Genomic DNA, 16,672 nt, shown 5'->3' with positions numbered 1-16,672 from the left:
AAGCAGTCATGTGTACTTCCCTGTTCATAATGCAGGCTGCATTACAGCCTGCATGGAGAACATCCCCACTCCTTCAGCCCCTGGCTGCATGCCTTGTCTCATTGCCAATTACCAATCCCACCGGTGTATCGCAGCATTGTGATTGGCTCGGGGGGCAGCCTGGCTGCCTACTTCCTGTTCCTGAAAGCTGATGCAGGAGAGCAGGAGCAATGAAGACATGGAAACCGGCTTTGAGGTAAGATTCCCCTTATTAAAATATTTACAACACCCGCTCACACACACATCCCAGCATCCACGCCAGATCCAGTGTTCTTTTCAGCATTTAACACCTCAACAGCTGTCCAGCCCCCCAGACACTTCTCAATGGTGGCTGCTGTGTGCCCATGCACAGCAGACGTACCACTCGAGTGCCAAAGGCACATATGTGGTTGCAACACATGCCATAACATTGAATTCCATTTCAATGCATATATGGCACATTGCAACAGGAGATTAGGTGTTGCATAGCGGAGACATTAATATCGCTATTCACTTCAAAACTGACCTTTGCACCCCAAAGAAAAGGTAAAATTGATACATGTATAGCGCACTACTCATCCGCAAGGGTCTCAAGGCGCTTGTACGAATACCGCTGTGGAACCCATCCTGGCTTTCCCTGTGAGGTGTCCACTCCTGGGCACCCCCAAGGTAGAGGCCAGGCATCCTTAGCGTTGTGGGGGCCGTTGTGGAGATTAAGCAAGCTATTGCCCAGAGTTGCAGAGTGGGACTCCATGATTGGAATAGGCACTGAGGCGAGAATTATCAGGTCCGTGGAATTTTTGAGCCCAAGACCCGCCGAGGCGGGGAATTGAACGCTGGTCCCCGGGCTAGACCTCTGCATCAGGGTCTGCCACTCTAACCATTGAGCCACACTTCTCCACGTGAACCCTGGAGTTTCATTTTGAGCCCCCATAACACACCCAAAAATCCAAAACACACCCCAATTTTCATATTTCACCCCAAAACACACCCTAATTTTCAAATTTACCCCAAAACACTCCCCATTTTTCATATTTTACCCCTGAAACCCATAACCACCCGGAAAACTACTGACCTAACAATGCATTGTAATCAAATGTGATGTAAAGGCACCTGCTTTTTCAGAGTTGTGATGTTAACGATGTACAGCCTGCGTTGTACTGGTCATCTCCCAAGCCAAAGTAAACCCATAGGCTATGCTGTTTGGGTCCGTCTGGCCTTGGACCATGCTCAGCACCAAGGAGCCTTCCTTTTGAACACTCTACCGCTACAACGCCAGCACCCTCCCTGCAATCAACCCTGGACGACCCCTCGCCTACCAGTAGAGACGTGGGGGGGTGGTCTGGCCACGAGGGAGAATGGCCGCCTGAGAGAAGAGCTCCGCTCCGGGACGGCACCCATCCAGTGGCAGCCTCATTTACAGTGAGCTTGGGGCTAATAATTAGACATTTTCCAGAAGGTGAAATTATCTGGTCATGAACAGTGTATTTTGTTCTGACTGGTGACCTTTTTTTGGAGGGCTTTTCTCAAGCTGAAGAATGCCTGAGGAGACGAGCGCAGCCGGGCCTTTGACCTCATGACCTATTTGGAATCCCCGGCCTCAAGGCCTGAAGAGAGGAGCACTTTCGGGGGCCTTGCCTAATGCACAGGCCTGCCTTCCTGTGAACACTTGAACTTGACAGCAGAGATATGTGAAGCAGGCAATTCTCTGGTTTTCAACTTTGAAATGTGAAGTGGGTTTGAAATGTGAAGTGGCTCTATGATTTGCTAATCATATGTGTTGATATTGTTTTACTAGCGTTTGACATATAATGTGAGGGAGAAATTTCTACATTCAGTTATTCAAGAGGACTTTTCATGATATTGTATGCAATATTATGTGCCATCTTTGTGGAATGGTACATGGTCTTTTATTGTTATTCTGCAGGAAATAGCGTCAGCTAAGACAGTGGCTTTATATCCCTCGCAAACTATTGTTCTGCTTACACCTCTTTAAGTAGATAACGCCTTTCTACCTGATCTTAGCCATTCACCATATCAGTTTGTATGGACCATCTATTGGATTGCTTCATCACCTCATCAGCCAAAAAGAGTGTATATGTCCGTCACTCTGTCAAGACAACATATTATTATGTAAATACAAACTGCTTCATCTTTTTTGACAACTTTGCCCGCTATTGTTCTTTACATCTTTAAATATTTGAGAAGACGCCCGATTTTCCTCAGAATGTATTTTTTATGAAATTGTATTATTGCCTTCACCTATGATATATATAACTTGCTCAGTTTGAGATATTGCATTATATGTTGTATTGCTATGTTCTGCTTATTGTTGTCAATTGTGAATTTGTTTTCATAATTGCTTCTCACCACGTTACATCAATACGATACTGTAGAGCGTCGATGAAGCGCAACATACAAATGTATACTAATAGGAATGGGAGTAAAATACCTAAACAACCACTCTTTACAGAAGTTTTGAAACAATCTACTGCTATGCCAACGAAAGGGAACTCGTCCTCTTCAACGAATATGCCCCAAGCTGCGCCCTCTCACGGTGACCAGACTTTAACAGACACCATGCAACGTATATTGCAGAAGATTTCTGGGGTCAATCGTCGATTGGAAGGGATGGATATCACAATTACATCTCTGGCTGAAGAAACTAAATCGATTAGAGCAGACCTTACAACTTTTCATACTAGAATTGAAAGTCTTGACTCTAAAAAAATAGCCATGGAGAGTCGCCTTGATACAGTCCAAAGCTCAGACCAAGATCTTCTCTTTTGCACAGCAAAATCATTGACTTAGAAGATCGCAGTAGAAGAGACAATCTCCGCTTCTTTGGCTTTCCGGAAAATATTGAAGGACACAACACGAAAATATTCCTCTGTGATACCCTTCCAATAATGACTGGAATTTCCTATACTCCACCTCTTGAAATTCAACGAACTCACAGAATTGGCCCTCTACGCACAGACCCTGCTGCGCGCTCGAGGCCAATTATTGCCTGTTTTCTTCGTCATGAGCAAACCCGACAAATATTGACTGCAACTCGCTCACAAGGCTCTTTTCTTTTTAAGGGTCATAATATTCACATAGCAGAGGATTTTTCTAAAGAGACGAATAAAAGAAGGAAGGCGTTTCTCTCCATGCGGCCTCAACTACGTCAGTTAGACATTAAATATGGGTTGTTTGAGCCTGCACGCTTCCGTATTACCAAAAATGGAGACACCAAGGACTTCTATGACCCTGAACTTCTACAAAAATTCTTAGATGACATCAAATCTCAGGACATGGATACACAGTCCTCCCATTGTGTACAGTTCCAACCGTCTTCTTCCTTTTCCCCACAACTACCGGTGCAAAGCCCACGAGCATCTAGTAACTCCAGACAACGGGGTAGAGACTTGAATAGAGTCAATCCTTCTCAGGAAGATAGAGCATCAGCTTTGCATTCTGTCTCTACACTTACAAAGGAGCTGCAGAGAGACAAATCTAGATCACCTCTTAAAACTCCTTCCGATGCTGACTGAATAGTTTACTATTATTTAACTGTCTGTTTCTGTACTTTGTTGTACTTTTGCCATATCTTGTATTCAATTTTGATTTTTCTTCATCAGTATTACTATTAGATAACTTAAATTCAGTATTATTTTTCTGCTATGAGATGTTTATCTACCTATTATTAAATTGCCTGTTATATGCTTAGACATAGTTCTTACTAAATTGCATGTTTTTTCTTCATCCTCAATCCCTCTTCGGAGTATTGGAATTACTGTATCTATTTCTGTATATTTTATCATTCCTATGTTGCTCAATGGATTAAGGTAGGTATTTATATCCCCTTTCTTTATATGTCCAAATTCTATGATTATGCATATTCCCTCCCTTATTTTAATCTATAGTGCAACACGTTACCCTTCATTATAGTATATCATTTTAATATGTATTTCTCTAGCTTTAGCTTGGATATTAAGTGCTAATATGATATGTGCCTTTTGAGTTCTTTTAATTATGAGTGCTCATTTTATCGGTCATTCATATTTTGTTAAAAGCTGCTGTTATTTGAATTCCTCATAATTATGCCATCATTTATTGCACTCTTCCCATACTGTATTCTTACTGTTTTACCATGTTACGGTTCTGTTTGTTGATATTTCGTTAATAAGCTGTAACAAGATACTGCAGGGGATATTCTAAGATAGTCATTATAGTATTTGGCTGATTAATTACTACCTAAGGCATTCTTAAATTGTTATCATCACTCCTCTATCATATTCTACTGTATCTATATCTCTTTGTTAATTCATTCCCCAGGGCTCCTTACCTTACACTATCATCTACTCCACTGATCCATACTTTTTCTTTTCCTAGATGGGGTCCTGTCCCATGGCGATGCTCTAGTGCGCCCAGGCCCACGGTTCACAGTTTAGGTTTCCTAACTTTTCTTCATATCTTATTCTCACATCCACTTCTTCTAATCTCCCTTTACCCTACTTTTTTCTATTTATATTTATTCTTTCAAATACATAACTTCTGCCTCATTTCTACTTGACTACTCACATACCTCTATCCTGTTTGATTCCCTCCTTTCTCTGCACTATTATCTTATACGTTTCTGATACTATCATCTCTTTTCTTACCTAATAACCAGAGTAACTCCCTCTCCTATTCTGCCCTACCCCCTATTCTTCTTTAATATTTCTTTGAATATTTTCCACTATGACTCATGCTCATCCTTTATCTATTGTTATATGGAATGTACATGGTCTCACCCATTACATTAAAAGAAAGAAAGTTCTTTCATATTTGCAGTCCAAACATGTGGACATAGCTTTAGTGTAGGAAATGCACTTGGATGAAATTGAATCTAACAAACTCAGTAGAGATTAGGTTGGGAAGGTAATTCATAGCAGCATACGTAGGAATGACCCCACCAACCCTAACCCTGTCCGTAAATGTGGAGTGGCTATTCTTATCCGGCATGACATGGTCAGATCCTGATGATCGCTATGTCTTCGCTAAATTACGAATTGGGAATTCTTCAATTTGTCTTGGATCCTATTATGCTCCGATTGGTACTAAAAAACAATTTTTCCTCCAATTGAATCGTTTTCTTACTAAGATCAATGCTTCCATCATCGGAGGGGACTGGAATTTGGTTCAAGATCCTATCCTCGACAAAACGGGTGAGTTTGACAGGGTTGATGCAGCAGATAGGGCCATCTTACAAGACATACTTTCTGATAATGGTTTGGTTGACATTTGGCATCTCAGTCATCCACATGATAAGGAATATACATTCTTTTCTTCCTTGCATGGCACATTTTCCTGTTTGGATTATTTTCTGTTATCTCATAAAGCGGTTCAATTGGTCACAGATTCTTAAATTTTGGAAGCTGCTTTATCTGATCAGTCTCCTGTTCTTATATCTCTTGATTTAGGTTTATCTAAACCAGGACGCAAACCATGTCGAATGAGTTTACAGAAATATAGGACACCTGGGGGTAAGCTTCTTTTGCAATCTAATTTCCAAGATTATCTCACTATTAATGAGGACTCTGTCTCTTCTAAGAGAACAATTTGGGCAGCAGCAAAAACCACTATTCGAGGGCAGTTAATGCGGGATGCTGCTCTTATCAACAAGAATAATATTGCAAAATAAACAGAACTAGAACGAGACATTCAACATTCCTCTCAATTATATATATCGAACCCTACTTTACAGAATCACAAATTGTTGGAACAAGCACGCATGTCTCTTAATGGTCTCTTTACATCTAAGGCTGAGTATGCATTGCAGAAGATGAAAGGGACACATTACGAACAAGGAGAAAAGGCTGGCCGATTATTGGCTGCACAATTGCATCAGAAAGAAGCTGCTATGGCTATTCCAGCTATTAAGTCGACCCAGGGTGAAATACTCACCAGACCTCAGCAAATAGTTAATGAATTTGCCTCCTTTTATACATCTCTATATACACCAAGTAATCAGCTTGATTTGCATAAAATGTCAACTTTTCTAGAGAAAGTGAATCTTCCGCAGCTTTCGGATGATGGCAGAACCTTACTTGAAGGTAATATCACGAGACACGAGATTTCTTCAGCTATCACTACTCTGCCATATCATAAAGCCCCTGGAGGGGACGGTTTCCCTGCCGAATTTTATAGATCGACTGGTCAGAATATGATACATACTTTACATGCTGTGTTTCTAGAGGCTGAGAAAGAATTCTTCTTGGGCCCCCTTTCTAATAAAGCAAGTATAGCTGTTCTACCCAAGCCAGGCAAAGACCCTCTTTTATGTGGAAGTTATCGCCCTATATCCCTCTTAAATTTGGATTTTAAGATTCTAGCTAGTATTCTTGCGTCCCGTTTTCGCAAAGTGTTACCCTCCTTGATACATAATTCCCAAGTGGGTTTTGTCCCAGGCCGTTCTTCCCGAAATCATCTTCGTACATTGGCTCACACGTTATGGACTGCTAAACATCTTCCAGAAGATGCCTTTGCAAAACAAACAGAACTAGAACGAGACATTCAACATTACTCTCAATTATATATATCGAACCTTACTTTACAGAATCACAAACTGTTGGAACAAGCACGCATGTCTCTTAATGGTCTCTTTACATCTAAGGCTGAGTATGCATTGCAGAAGATGAAAGGGACACATTACGAACAAGGAGAAAAGGCTGGCCGATTATTGGCTGCACAATTGCATCAGAAAGAAGCTGCTATGGCTATTCCAGCTATTAAGTCGACCCAGGGTGAAATACTCACCAGACCTCAGCAAATAGTTAATGAATTTGCCTCCTTTTATACATCTCTATATACACCAAGTAATCAGCTTGATTTGCATAAAATGTCAACTTTTCTAGAGAAAGTGAATCTTCCGCAGCTTTCGGATGATGGCAGAACCTTACTTGAAGGTAATATCACGAGACACGAGATTTCTTCAGCTATCACTACTCTGCCATATCATAAAGCCCCTGGAGAGGATGGTTTCCCTGCCGAATTTTATAGATCGACTGGTCAGAATATGATACATACTTTACATGCTGTGTTTCATCATCATCAACACATCCTTCGACACCGCCACCTTCCCTGAGAGCTGGAAGCACGCCGAGCTCAGCGCTCTACTCAAGAAACCCACAGCGGACCCCACCGAACTCAAGAATTACCGCCCCATCTCGCTCCTCCCGTTTCCAGCCAAAGTCATCGAAAAGACCGTCAACAAACAGCTGGCCGCCTTCCTCGAGACGAATGGATCCCTCGACCCCTCACAGTCCGGCTTCCGAGCCAATCACAGCACCGAGACCGCCCTCATCGCCGCCACCGCTGACATCCGAGCATTGATGGACAATGGAGAAACAGCGGCCCTCATCCTCCTAGACCTCTCCGCGGCATTCGACACTGTCTGCCACCGCACCCTAGTACAGCGCCTCAGCAACGTCGGAATCCAGGACAAGGCGCTGGAATGGATCATCTCCTTCCTCGACGGAAGAACACAGAGAGTCCGCCTCCCACCGTACAAGTCAGAGGCATCCGAAGTCATCTGCGGCGTCCCTCAAGGATCCTCTCTGAGCCCCACCCTCTTCAACGTCTACATGAGCCCCCTCGCGGCCATCGCACGCCAACACAACCTCAGCATAATCTCCTACGCCGACGACACCCAGCTGATCCTCTCCCTGACCAACGACCCAGCCGCCGCCAGAGCCGACCTGCACGAAGGGATGAAAGAGGTAGCCGAGTGGATGACGACCAGCCGCCTGAAACTGAACTCCGACAAGACGGAGGTCCTCATCCTGGGCTCCTCACCCTCCGCCTGGGACAACTCCTGGTGGCCTCCCGCCCTGGGCACCGCACCCAAACCAACAGACCATGCACGCAACCTGGGCTTCATCCTGGACTCCTCCCTCTCCATGACCAGGCAAGTCAACAACGTCTCCTCGGCGTGCTTCAACATCCTACGCATGCTACGGAAGATCTTCTGGTGGATCCCCACCGAGACCAGGAAGACCGTCACCCAGGCCCTCGTCACTAGCCGACTGGACTACGGCAACGCCCTCTACGCCGGTACCACCGCCAAGCTCCAGAAGAGACTCCAGCGGATCCAGAACGCCTCTGCCAGACTCATCCTCGACATCCCACGAACCAGCCACATCTCCGGACACCTGAGAGACCTTCACTGGCTCCCCGTCAACAAAAGAATCACCTTCCGCCTCCTCACCCACGCACACAAAGCCCTACACGACCAAGGCCCGAGCTACCTCAACAGCCGAATCAACTTCTACGCTCCCAAACGCCACCTCCGATCGGCCAACTACGCCCTCGCCGCCGTCCCCCGCATCCGAAGAGCGACTACAGGAGGAAGGTCCTTCTCCTACCTGGCCGCCAAAACCTGGAACTCCCTCCCAACCGACCTGCGCCTGACCCAAGACCACCTCTCCTTCAGGAAGAAGCTGAAGACCTGGCTGTTCGAGCAGTAGCGGCACCCCCCCTCCCCCAGCGCCTTGAGACCCTACGGGTATGTAGTGCGCTCTATAAATGCCATTGATTGATTGATTGATTGATTGTTTCTAGAGGCTGAGAAAGAATTCTTCTTGGGCCCCCTTTCTAATAAAGCAAGTATAGCTGTTCTACCCAAGCCAGGCAAAGACCCTCTTTTATGTGGAAGTTATCGCCCTATATCCCTCTTAAATTTGGATTTTAAGATTCTAGCTAGTATTCTTGCGTCCCGTTTTCGCAAAGTGTTACCCTCCTTGATACATAATTCCCAAGTGGGTTTTGTCCCAGGCCGTTCTTCCCGAAATCAACTTCGTACATTGGCTCACACGTTATGGACTGCTAAACATCTTCCAGAAGATGCCTTGGCTCTCTCACTTGATGCTGAGAAAGCATTTGATCGCATTGAATGGGAATATCTCTTTACAATAATGCATAGATTTGGTTTGGGTGATCAATTTATTAATACAGTACGTTTGTTATACGATAGCCCATTAGCTCAAGTCAACTGTGGAGGTTTCTTATCTACCCCATTTCCAATTCGCAGAGGCACACGCCAGGGTTGCCCATTGTCCCCTCTTCTTTTTCTCTTAGCGATGAAACCTCTTGCTGCTGCAATTCGCCAATCTGACGATATTACAGGTATCCCCCTTTCAATTGGCCATTCTAAAATGTATTTATATGCAGATGACATTCTTCTTACTCTTACTAACCTCCCCCGATCTCTGCCAGCCCTTCTTCAAATTATTAATGATTTTTCCTCCTTTTCTGGTTATAAAATAAATTGGGACAAAAGTGAAGCGTTACCTATTTCGGTTGGCACTATGAAATCAGCAATTTCTGGATTCCCTTTTCACTGGCAATCTTCACACTTTAAGTATCTTGGGATTCTGATTAATAGAGGTTTGGAAAATATGGTTGCGGATAATTTAGCTCCTTTATTTTCTCAAATGCAGAGGGATTTTGATAAGTGGAAAGCTCTAGGATTATCTTTATGGGGTATAGTTCAAGCTATTAAGATGGTTACTTTACCAAGATTCATTTATGTTTTGGGTATGCTCCCCCTCCAAATTCCTTTAGTTACTCTTAGATCAATCGACTCCAAGATAAAGCTCTTTATTTGGGGCACAGCTAAACCGGGCCTTGCTGCTGCTAAATTAAAGGCCCATCAGTTATATGGAGGAATGGGTCTTCCATTCATTGAACATTATTCACTTACCCTACACATTTCTCAACTCTCATATTTTCTACCCAAATCTAAAGACATTCCACAATGGGTATCAATTGAACGTCATCTTCTATCCCAGGATTCAGGACTATACCTTTTATACGGTACTGGTACTTAGGATCCTAAAAATCCTATCTTATCAGCCCTGCATAGATCTTGGCAGAGGGGTCATCGCATATTAAGTTTGAATCCGCGAATTCACATTAAAGCTCCCTTGTGGAATAATTCAGCTATTCGTATCAAAGGTCGTACTTTATCCTGGCCTTTGTGGAGAGAAGCCGGCATTTCTTTTTTTTTTTTTAGGCTACTTATATAGCGCTCGAATCACCGTGAGGCATCTCGGCGCTTGCCTTGGGAACCCGTCCTGGCTTTTCCCAGTGAGATATCCCGTACTGGGTATCCCCCAGGTGAAAGCCAGGCATCCCGCCGCGGTGGGGCCGTTGTGGAGATTAAGCAAGCTTAATGCCCAGAGTTGCAGAGTGTGAACCCGTGATTCGAGTAGGCACCGAAGCGAGAATTATCGAGTCCGCTGACCCTGGTCCACGACCCTGCCGCGTCAGGAATTGAACCCTGGTCCCGGGCCATTCTCTGCTTTAGGGTCTGCCTGCTCTAACCAGTGAGCCACAATTCTCCACTTTTCTGGATCAACTCTTACATGATGGAGATTTTAAAACTTTTCCCCAACTTTGTGAGGAATTTAATCTCCCACTCCTACATTCCTCTAAATACGTTCAACTTCAACAATGTCTTAAAAAACAATTAGGCTCTCCACCTTGGTTGCTTCAGGTTTCTCCAATATTATCTTATATGCAACTATGGGGGAAGTTTAAGGGGGTGACCTCTGGTCTTTATAAAACCTTTTTGCTTCCTCTTTTTTCACAACCTCTCTCACATACTCTTCGTTCTAAATGGCAATCTCGTTATCTATTATGTACTCCAATGCTCAATGGGATCAAATTCTGGAGGGGTTGCACAAAGGCGTTCGAGAGGTGCGTCTCAAATTCTGTATCTTTAAAATTCTTCATGATTGGCACTGATCACCGGTTAAATTACATCAAGCTGGGTTATTATCTCATACTTCTTGCTGGAGATGTTCTAATCATGGTTGTAACATAACACATATAATTTGCGAATGTCCACGCAGCAGACCCTTCTGGATTTTTGTTGGCAAAACTTTGAACTCTACAATGGCATTAATTTTACCACTTACATCTGCCACCATTATTTTACATGACATCTGTGGTTTTCCAAAACTTTCTAAGCCACAGACTTGTCTTCTTCACACTGCTTTGGCTACAGCCGAAATTTGCATTTTACGCCATTGGAAGTCTTCATCTGCTCCTTCTCAGGAAGAATGGTTGGTGGCAATGATGCAGACAGCCTTACATGAACGCACAATTTACAATCTTCAGGACCAAGCTGACATCGTTCTTCAAACTTGGTCCCCCTTTTTGGAAACCACATTGGATGACGATTCTAACCCAACTCCCTCTTCTAATGTGCATCCTTTACCTACTTAATTGTATTATCTCATATGCTTTTCCTGTACTATTTGATTCTCTTTATCCTTTCTCTTTCCTTCCCTCTCCCTCCTACCCCCCCCGTTACTCTGGCACCCCCTTTTTTGTTTCTTCTTTCTTTTAATCTTGATTATATTTATTTAGTCATTCCGTTATTACATATAAGATACATTCATACCTTTTGTATTGTTATTTTATAACAGGTTGTAGAGTATGTACTGTTAATTTTATCCTTATCTCTATTACTAGGAGTACATTTCATAATCTATCAATTCATTATTTTTTTCAAATATTTAGCAAATAAGGTTTTCTTATTCACGTTGATATTTACTATGTATTTTATTGCATAATTCAATAAAAAATTTCAACACAAAAAAGAAATTTAGAGAGTTAAATTGGTATATTACACAAGAGCATGGAACATAACAGACTCCCTTCATTAATCCTTGAGTTCAGGGACTGCAACCTTCTATAAAGAACTGAACATATAACGGCTCAACCCTTGTAGTTTTACATCTACAGTTTAATATGCACAAATGTCTTTTTTTAATTCTTTATATGGAAAATAGAAAAAACTTACATCAGATTGAGCCACTAGATTATACTGGGTTGTATCCTTTGTTGCGTTTTGCAGCAGGGCAATATTATCAGGGGTCCAGAGTATAGAGTTCAAAGCAGTGGGATACCTGCAAAGAAAAGATCGATTGGTTAAAAAGGCGAACCAGCATTACCAAGCGCACCCCGCCGCTTGCAGAACTCTGCGAAGTGCGGCGGAGTTTGTTGGTCTCTTCGTGGAGTTCCACTGCGGAACTCTGCAAACTCTGCCGAGGCTTAGTCACAAAGAGAGAAACAGGATTCTAATTAGGGTTCGGCGATGTGCTAGCCAGTGCTTAATTTGTAAAATTTGAAGTCTAGGTGCTCAATTGTTTGTAGGAGGCCACACTCACGTCCCCCTGGCTCCACCGACTTACTATATTGGGTCCCCCCATATCCTCAACTGGCACGGCTGAAAGGAATATGTGATGTAACAACGCGAACAAAATGATCGCGGTATGTTACATCGCAGTTTTTACAACACATGTCGTTACGTCGTTACAACGACTTGCGCTGGAGGGCGCTGGACTTAGGAATAGTAAGATTTACTATTCCAACACCAGTCTACGTACAGTAGGGAATGTGTTGGAATAGTAAATCTTACTATTCCTTAGGTTAAAGCGCCATCCAGCGCAAGTCGATATAACAAATTGCTTTGTAACGGCTGTGCTGGAACTGCATCGCGGTGTACACACCGCGATGTAAGGGATGTTTCCCGGCTGAAAGCCACATGTAATACGCAATCTGAATTCCTACCTTGGTAATATAATGGTTGACTTGATATGTGTTGGTTTTCAAGCTCCTTGGAAAGTATCTTAATAAAATCAAGGCAAAGCCGCAAAAGAGACTGGATGTCTTAAGTTTTGGAACCGAAGATAATGAAAGTTTTCTGACCATTAAAGGCCTGACTCCAAACTAATTCTGATATGACTATCTACTTCCGTTGTATTTTGTGTCTCCCCAGTGTCGTATGGTTTATGGGCCTCTTTTTGCGTGCATGTTAAGTTAGCATGGCTTGTTCGAAGTTTAAACGCCATTTTTCCCTTTTGCTGCTTTTGCACACGACACTGCTGAGCTTTTTTTGCTGCCTTAGCTTGGATGAAGGTCTATACATGGGAAAATGGTTGTTTTTTGACATATCTAGACATACATCGTATCCCCAGTCTGTACAGTGAGTGCTGAGCCACCAAGGTTATCATAACGCGATCCTGTTTATTGTCTTGTCCGTGTAACACATTCTAGACACAACAATTTGGCAGCTGCAAGCAGAGTAGGATTCTTGCGCCTTTATCAAAGCACACTTGCCAGAATTGCACACACTTGGAAGATTCCAGGCATGCAGAGAGACTAACCAATCCTGATGTAATTTACACTTACTGAGTGGACAGGTAAATGGGGTCCCCCTAAGAAAGCTCAAGAGACCTTCTATAGTTTTATAATACTGAGGGCCAGATGTAGGTAGGCGTTTACCGGGTGGTAACGGCCGAAAACCGGTAAAATCGGCCGTTACCGAGGAAATGAGATGTAGGAGGCCGTTAATTACCGATTTTTTAAAATCCGAGTCGGAAACATACCGACTCGGTAAGAATGACCCGGTAAAATTACCGTGTCGGAATCTACCGTATACATAAATACCGAGTTCGTATTTTCCGACTCGGTAAATCAGAAACGGTAAAAATCAGCCTTGGAGATGTAGGTAAGCACAAAAATACCGATTCTGCCGAAAAACGGTATTTTTAAGTCGGTATTTACCATGCATTGAAAGCAGGTGGTAACCAAGGGAGGGCTATAAAAAAAGTCCCAAAATGCACCTCAGGACCCATGATGGCGGCTTTTTACATCATAGCAAGACGGCAGAGACTACAGGCAGCAGGACAGAGAGAATGGCTAAGGGAGGAACAAGTGTACAGGCAGAGGATAACACTGTTCCAACTGACAGAGCCTGAAATACTGCAGAGGTACAGGCTACACCCAGACACCATCAAGCAATTGATCAGGGACCTACACCCTCTCCTGGACCACCCAACACCCAGGGCCCATGCCATCCCACCTCATGTCCAGGTGCTATGTAGCTTACACCTGCTGGCCTCAGGGAGCTACCAGAGTGTGATAGCTGTAGTGGGTGGCGTGTCCCAGGGCTGCCTGTCCCGCTTCTTCAGGAGGTTTCTTGACGCCATGATGCAGAGGATGGGGCATTATATTAAATTCCCTGTTACACCGGCAGAATTAGCCAAAACCAAGACTGACTTTTATCAACTGGCACACTTCCCTCACGTGATCGGCTGCATCGATGGCACCCACGTCCCACTCTGTCCACCTGCAGCCACAGAGCACATATACAGGAATCGCAAATCGACGCACTCCATCAACGCCCAGGTCATATGTAATGCAGGTAACCTCATCACTGACATCGTAGCCAAGTTCCCCGGAAGTACCCATGATTCATACATATTCCAGAATAGTGGAATATACACACGCCTACTTGCCGGAGAATTTGGAAATGGATACCTGCTGGGTAAATCACATTGACACACCCTGATCTACGTCTCAAGTACTTGCAATTAATGTCTATCTTTCTCCCCCTAGGCGACAGTGCATATGCCCTGCGGTCCTTCGTGCTCACTCCCTACCTCAACCCATCCACCAGGAGTGAAAGGCGATACAACGTGGCTCACAGATCCACACGAAACGTAGTTGAGCGCACATTTGGACTCCTAAAGAGCAGGTTTCGCTGCCTCCACAAGAGTGGAGGTGCACGGCAGTACACCCCAATCATCTGCTGCAAAATAATAGCGACCTGTGCAATGTTGCATAATCTCGCCACCAAGCAAGGCACTGAGGTGGAGCTCACATATCATGAGGACATTGATGACGACCCAGAGGTGGCAGAGCCCCAAGCTACAGTGGCAGCAGCAGCTACAGATGGGAGACTGAGACGGGCAGAGGTTACACAACAATATTTCTGAGTGAGTAAAGAGACACAGGCATGAATGTAACTTTGTGTAAGTAGTTTAATATTCACTACGCCACAGCATTGTTAGCTCACATTGGGCTCACTAATACAAACACTCCATGAGTGTGTTGTCACGGTTAACACCACCGTGACTACAGCCTTGGGTGGAGTGCAAAGTCATTGTTTGTGGCCACGGGCCACAGGGCGGGGCTGCTGTGGCTGTGAATCAATGTCCTCACGCTGGCCTGTCACACTTCCCCCACGCCTGCCACTCCTCCGTAAGTCATGCACAGGAGTGCTTGCACCACTCCTGCTGGTGGACCCCTCGCTTTCGGCAGAACAAGTGTCGCCTCCAGTGCCAGTCTGATGCGCGAGCACTAGCTCCATGGCAGAGGTCATCCTGGCCATACCTTCACTTAAATTGTTGCAGCACTGCACTATGGCATCCTGCATCGTGACTGACCGTCTGCACAGCACAGTGGTAGCAGTTGCAAACCTGTTCAGGGCCTTGGTTTGCTGGCGCACATCCACACGGGCCTTGCGTCTCTCCAAATGGTCCCTGTCCAATTTGTCACACAGGACAGTCATGCACTGTGTGATATCTGATATTCCTGACGCCATGGATTGCATGCTTTCTGCCATTTCCCCTATGCCCTTGCCTACTGCTTCCAGTTTATTATTAGTTGTGCGTGCGTGCCTCTGAACCCCCATCATTGCTTTTGCCTGCAGGCGCTGCACCTTCACCATGGTGGCCTCCAGTCCGCAGAAGACACCTTGGACTTGCCGCACATCCTCTACCTCCCGTGGCCGTCGCCCTCGGACACTGGCCCGCGTGACTCTGGGACTGGGCTGCTGCTCGGTGTTGCCTCTGTCCTGTGTGTCACCCTCCACCTCCTCCTCCTCCGATGATGTTTGCAGTATTCTGCGAGGGGGCACATCATGGCTCCTGACTCTTCCCAGCACTGGGGATGGTGATGTGGGGGTGGGTGATAGTTCTGCCGCTCCTGTGTCCTGACTACCGAATAGGAGAGGGGATTGTGGATTTTCTGCAGTTGCCTCCTCAGGTATTGGGGCTGCTTGCTCTTGGTCCTGCCCTCCGTGAGATGTGCTAGGTCCGGCTCCTTCCCTCCTCTTCTCTCTGACCTCAGCTGTGCTGCGCTTTGACTCTCCTGTGGACAGACATGGACATTGTGTCAGTAATGTTGTTCACCTGTGTCATGAAATAAAATACACTTCTATTGCACTTTTGCCTGTCTCTCATTTGCCTATGCTACTTGTCTGTTGCTCCCCTTGCTGCAATGCACGCTGACTGCTCTGAGGTATCTACACATGACTACATTTCCCAGGATGCATTGCAGGACATTAGTTAAACCTGTTGTGGAGTCTGATTTGTCCTGTGAGGGGAATAGGTAAAAGGGTAAATGATAATGTTCTTGCATCTTACCTGGTTTCTTTGCTCCTCTTGCTGAGCTGTCTGCGTCTCCAATTCCGTGTATACATTCCTTCTCAAGGGTGGATGCGACCATCTCCTCGATGTCGGTGAGTCTGGGGGCTCTGTTTCTTCCGCCTCCTGTAGCAGCACTTTCCTTGCGGTGGGCAGCAAGCTTTTTTTTGGTGATTATGCGGATGTCATACCACCGTTTTTTTAGGTCTTCTAGGTCACGGTGGGTGACACCAATGGCATTTACCTTGCCTTGTATGTCCAACCAGGTGCTGCGTTTGATTGATTCTGCAACATGCAGAGTTTGCTTTCCAAAAATGTTCCCATAATGTCTGACAACCTCCGAAATCAGCACCTGCAGTTCCTCCTGGCTGAACTTCTGCTTCCTTTTGCGCTCTGCAGCATCTCTC

General features: G+C 44.8%; 1 protein-coding gene across 1 annotated transcript in view; it reads right to left on the bottom strand.

Annotated features, from left to right (window-relative positions):
- LOC144769777 (putative DBH-like monooxygenase protein 2) overlaps positions 1-16,672 on the bottom strand; it is a 364,487-nt gene that overhangs the window by 96,699 nt on the left and 251,116 nt on the right. Inside the window, exon 12 of the mRNA XM_078653960.1 lies at positions 11,855-11,960. Coding sequence (XP_078510086.1) covers positions 11,855-11,960 — 106 coding nt within the window. The remainder of the gene's footprint in view (positions 1-11,854; positions 11,961-16,672) is intronic.

Source organism: Lissotriton helveticus, chromosome 7, assembly GCF_964261635.1.
Source record: "Lissotriton helveticus chromosome 7, aLisHel1.1, whole genome shotgun sequence".
Taxonomy (NCBI): domain Eukaryota; kingdom Metazoa; phylum Chordata; class Amphibia; order Caudata; family Salamandridae; genus Lissotriton; species Lissotriton helveticus.
Note: the sequence above shows the minus strand (reverse complement) of the source record. Positions and strands in the feature narration are given on the sequence as shown.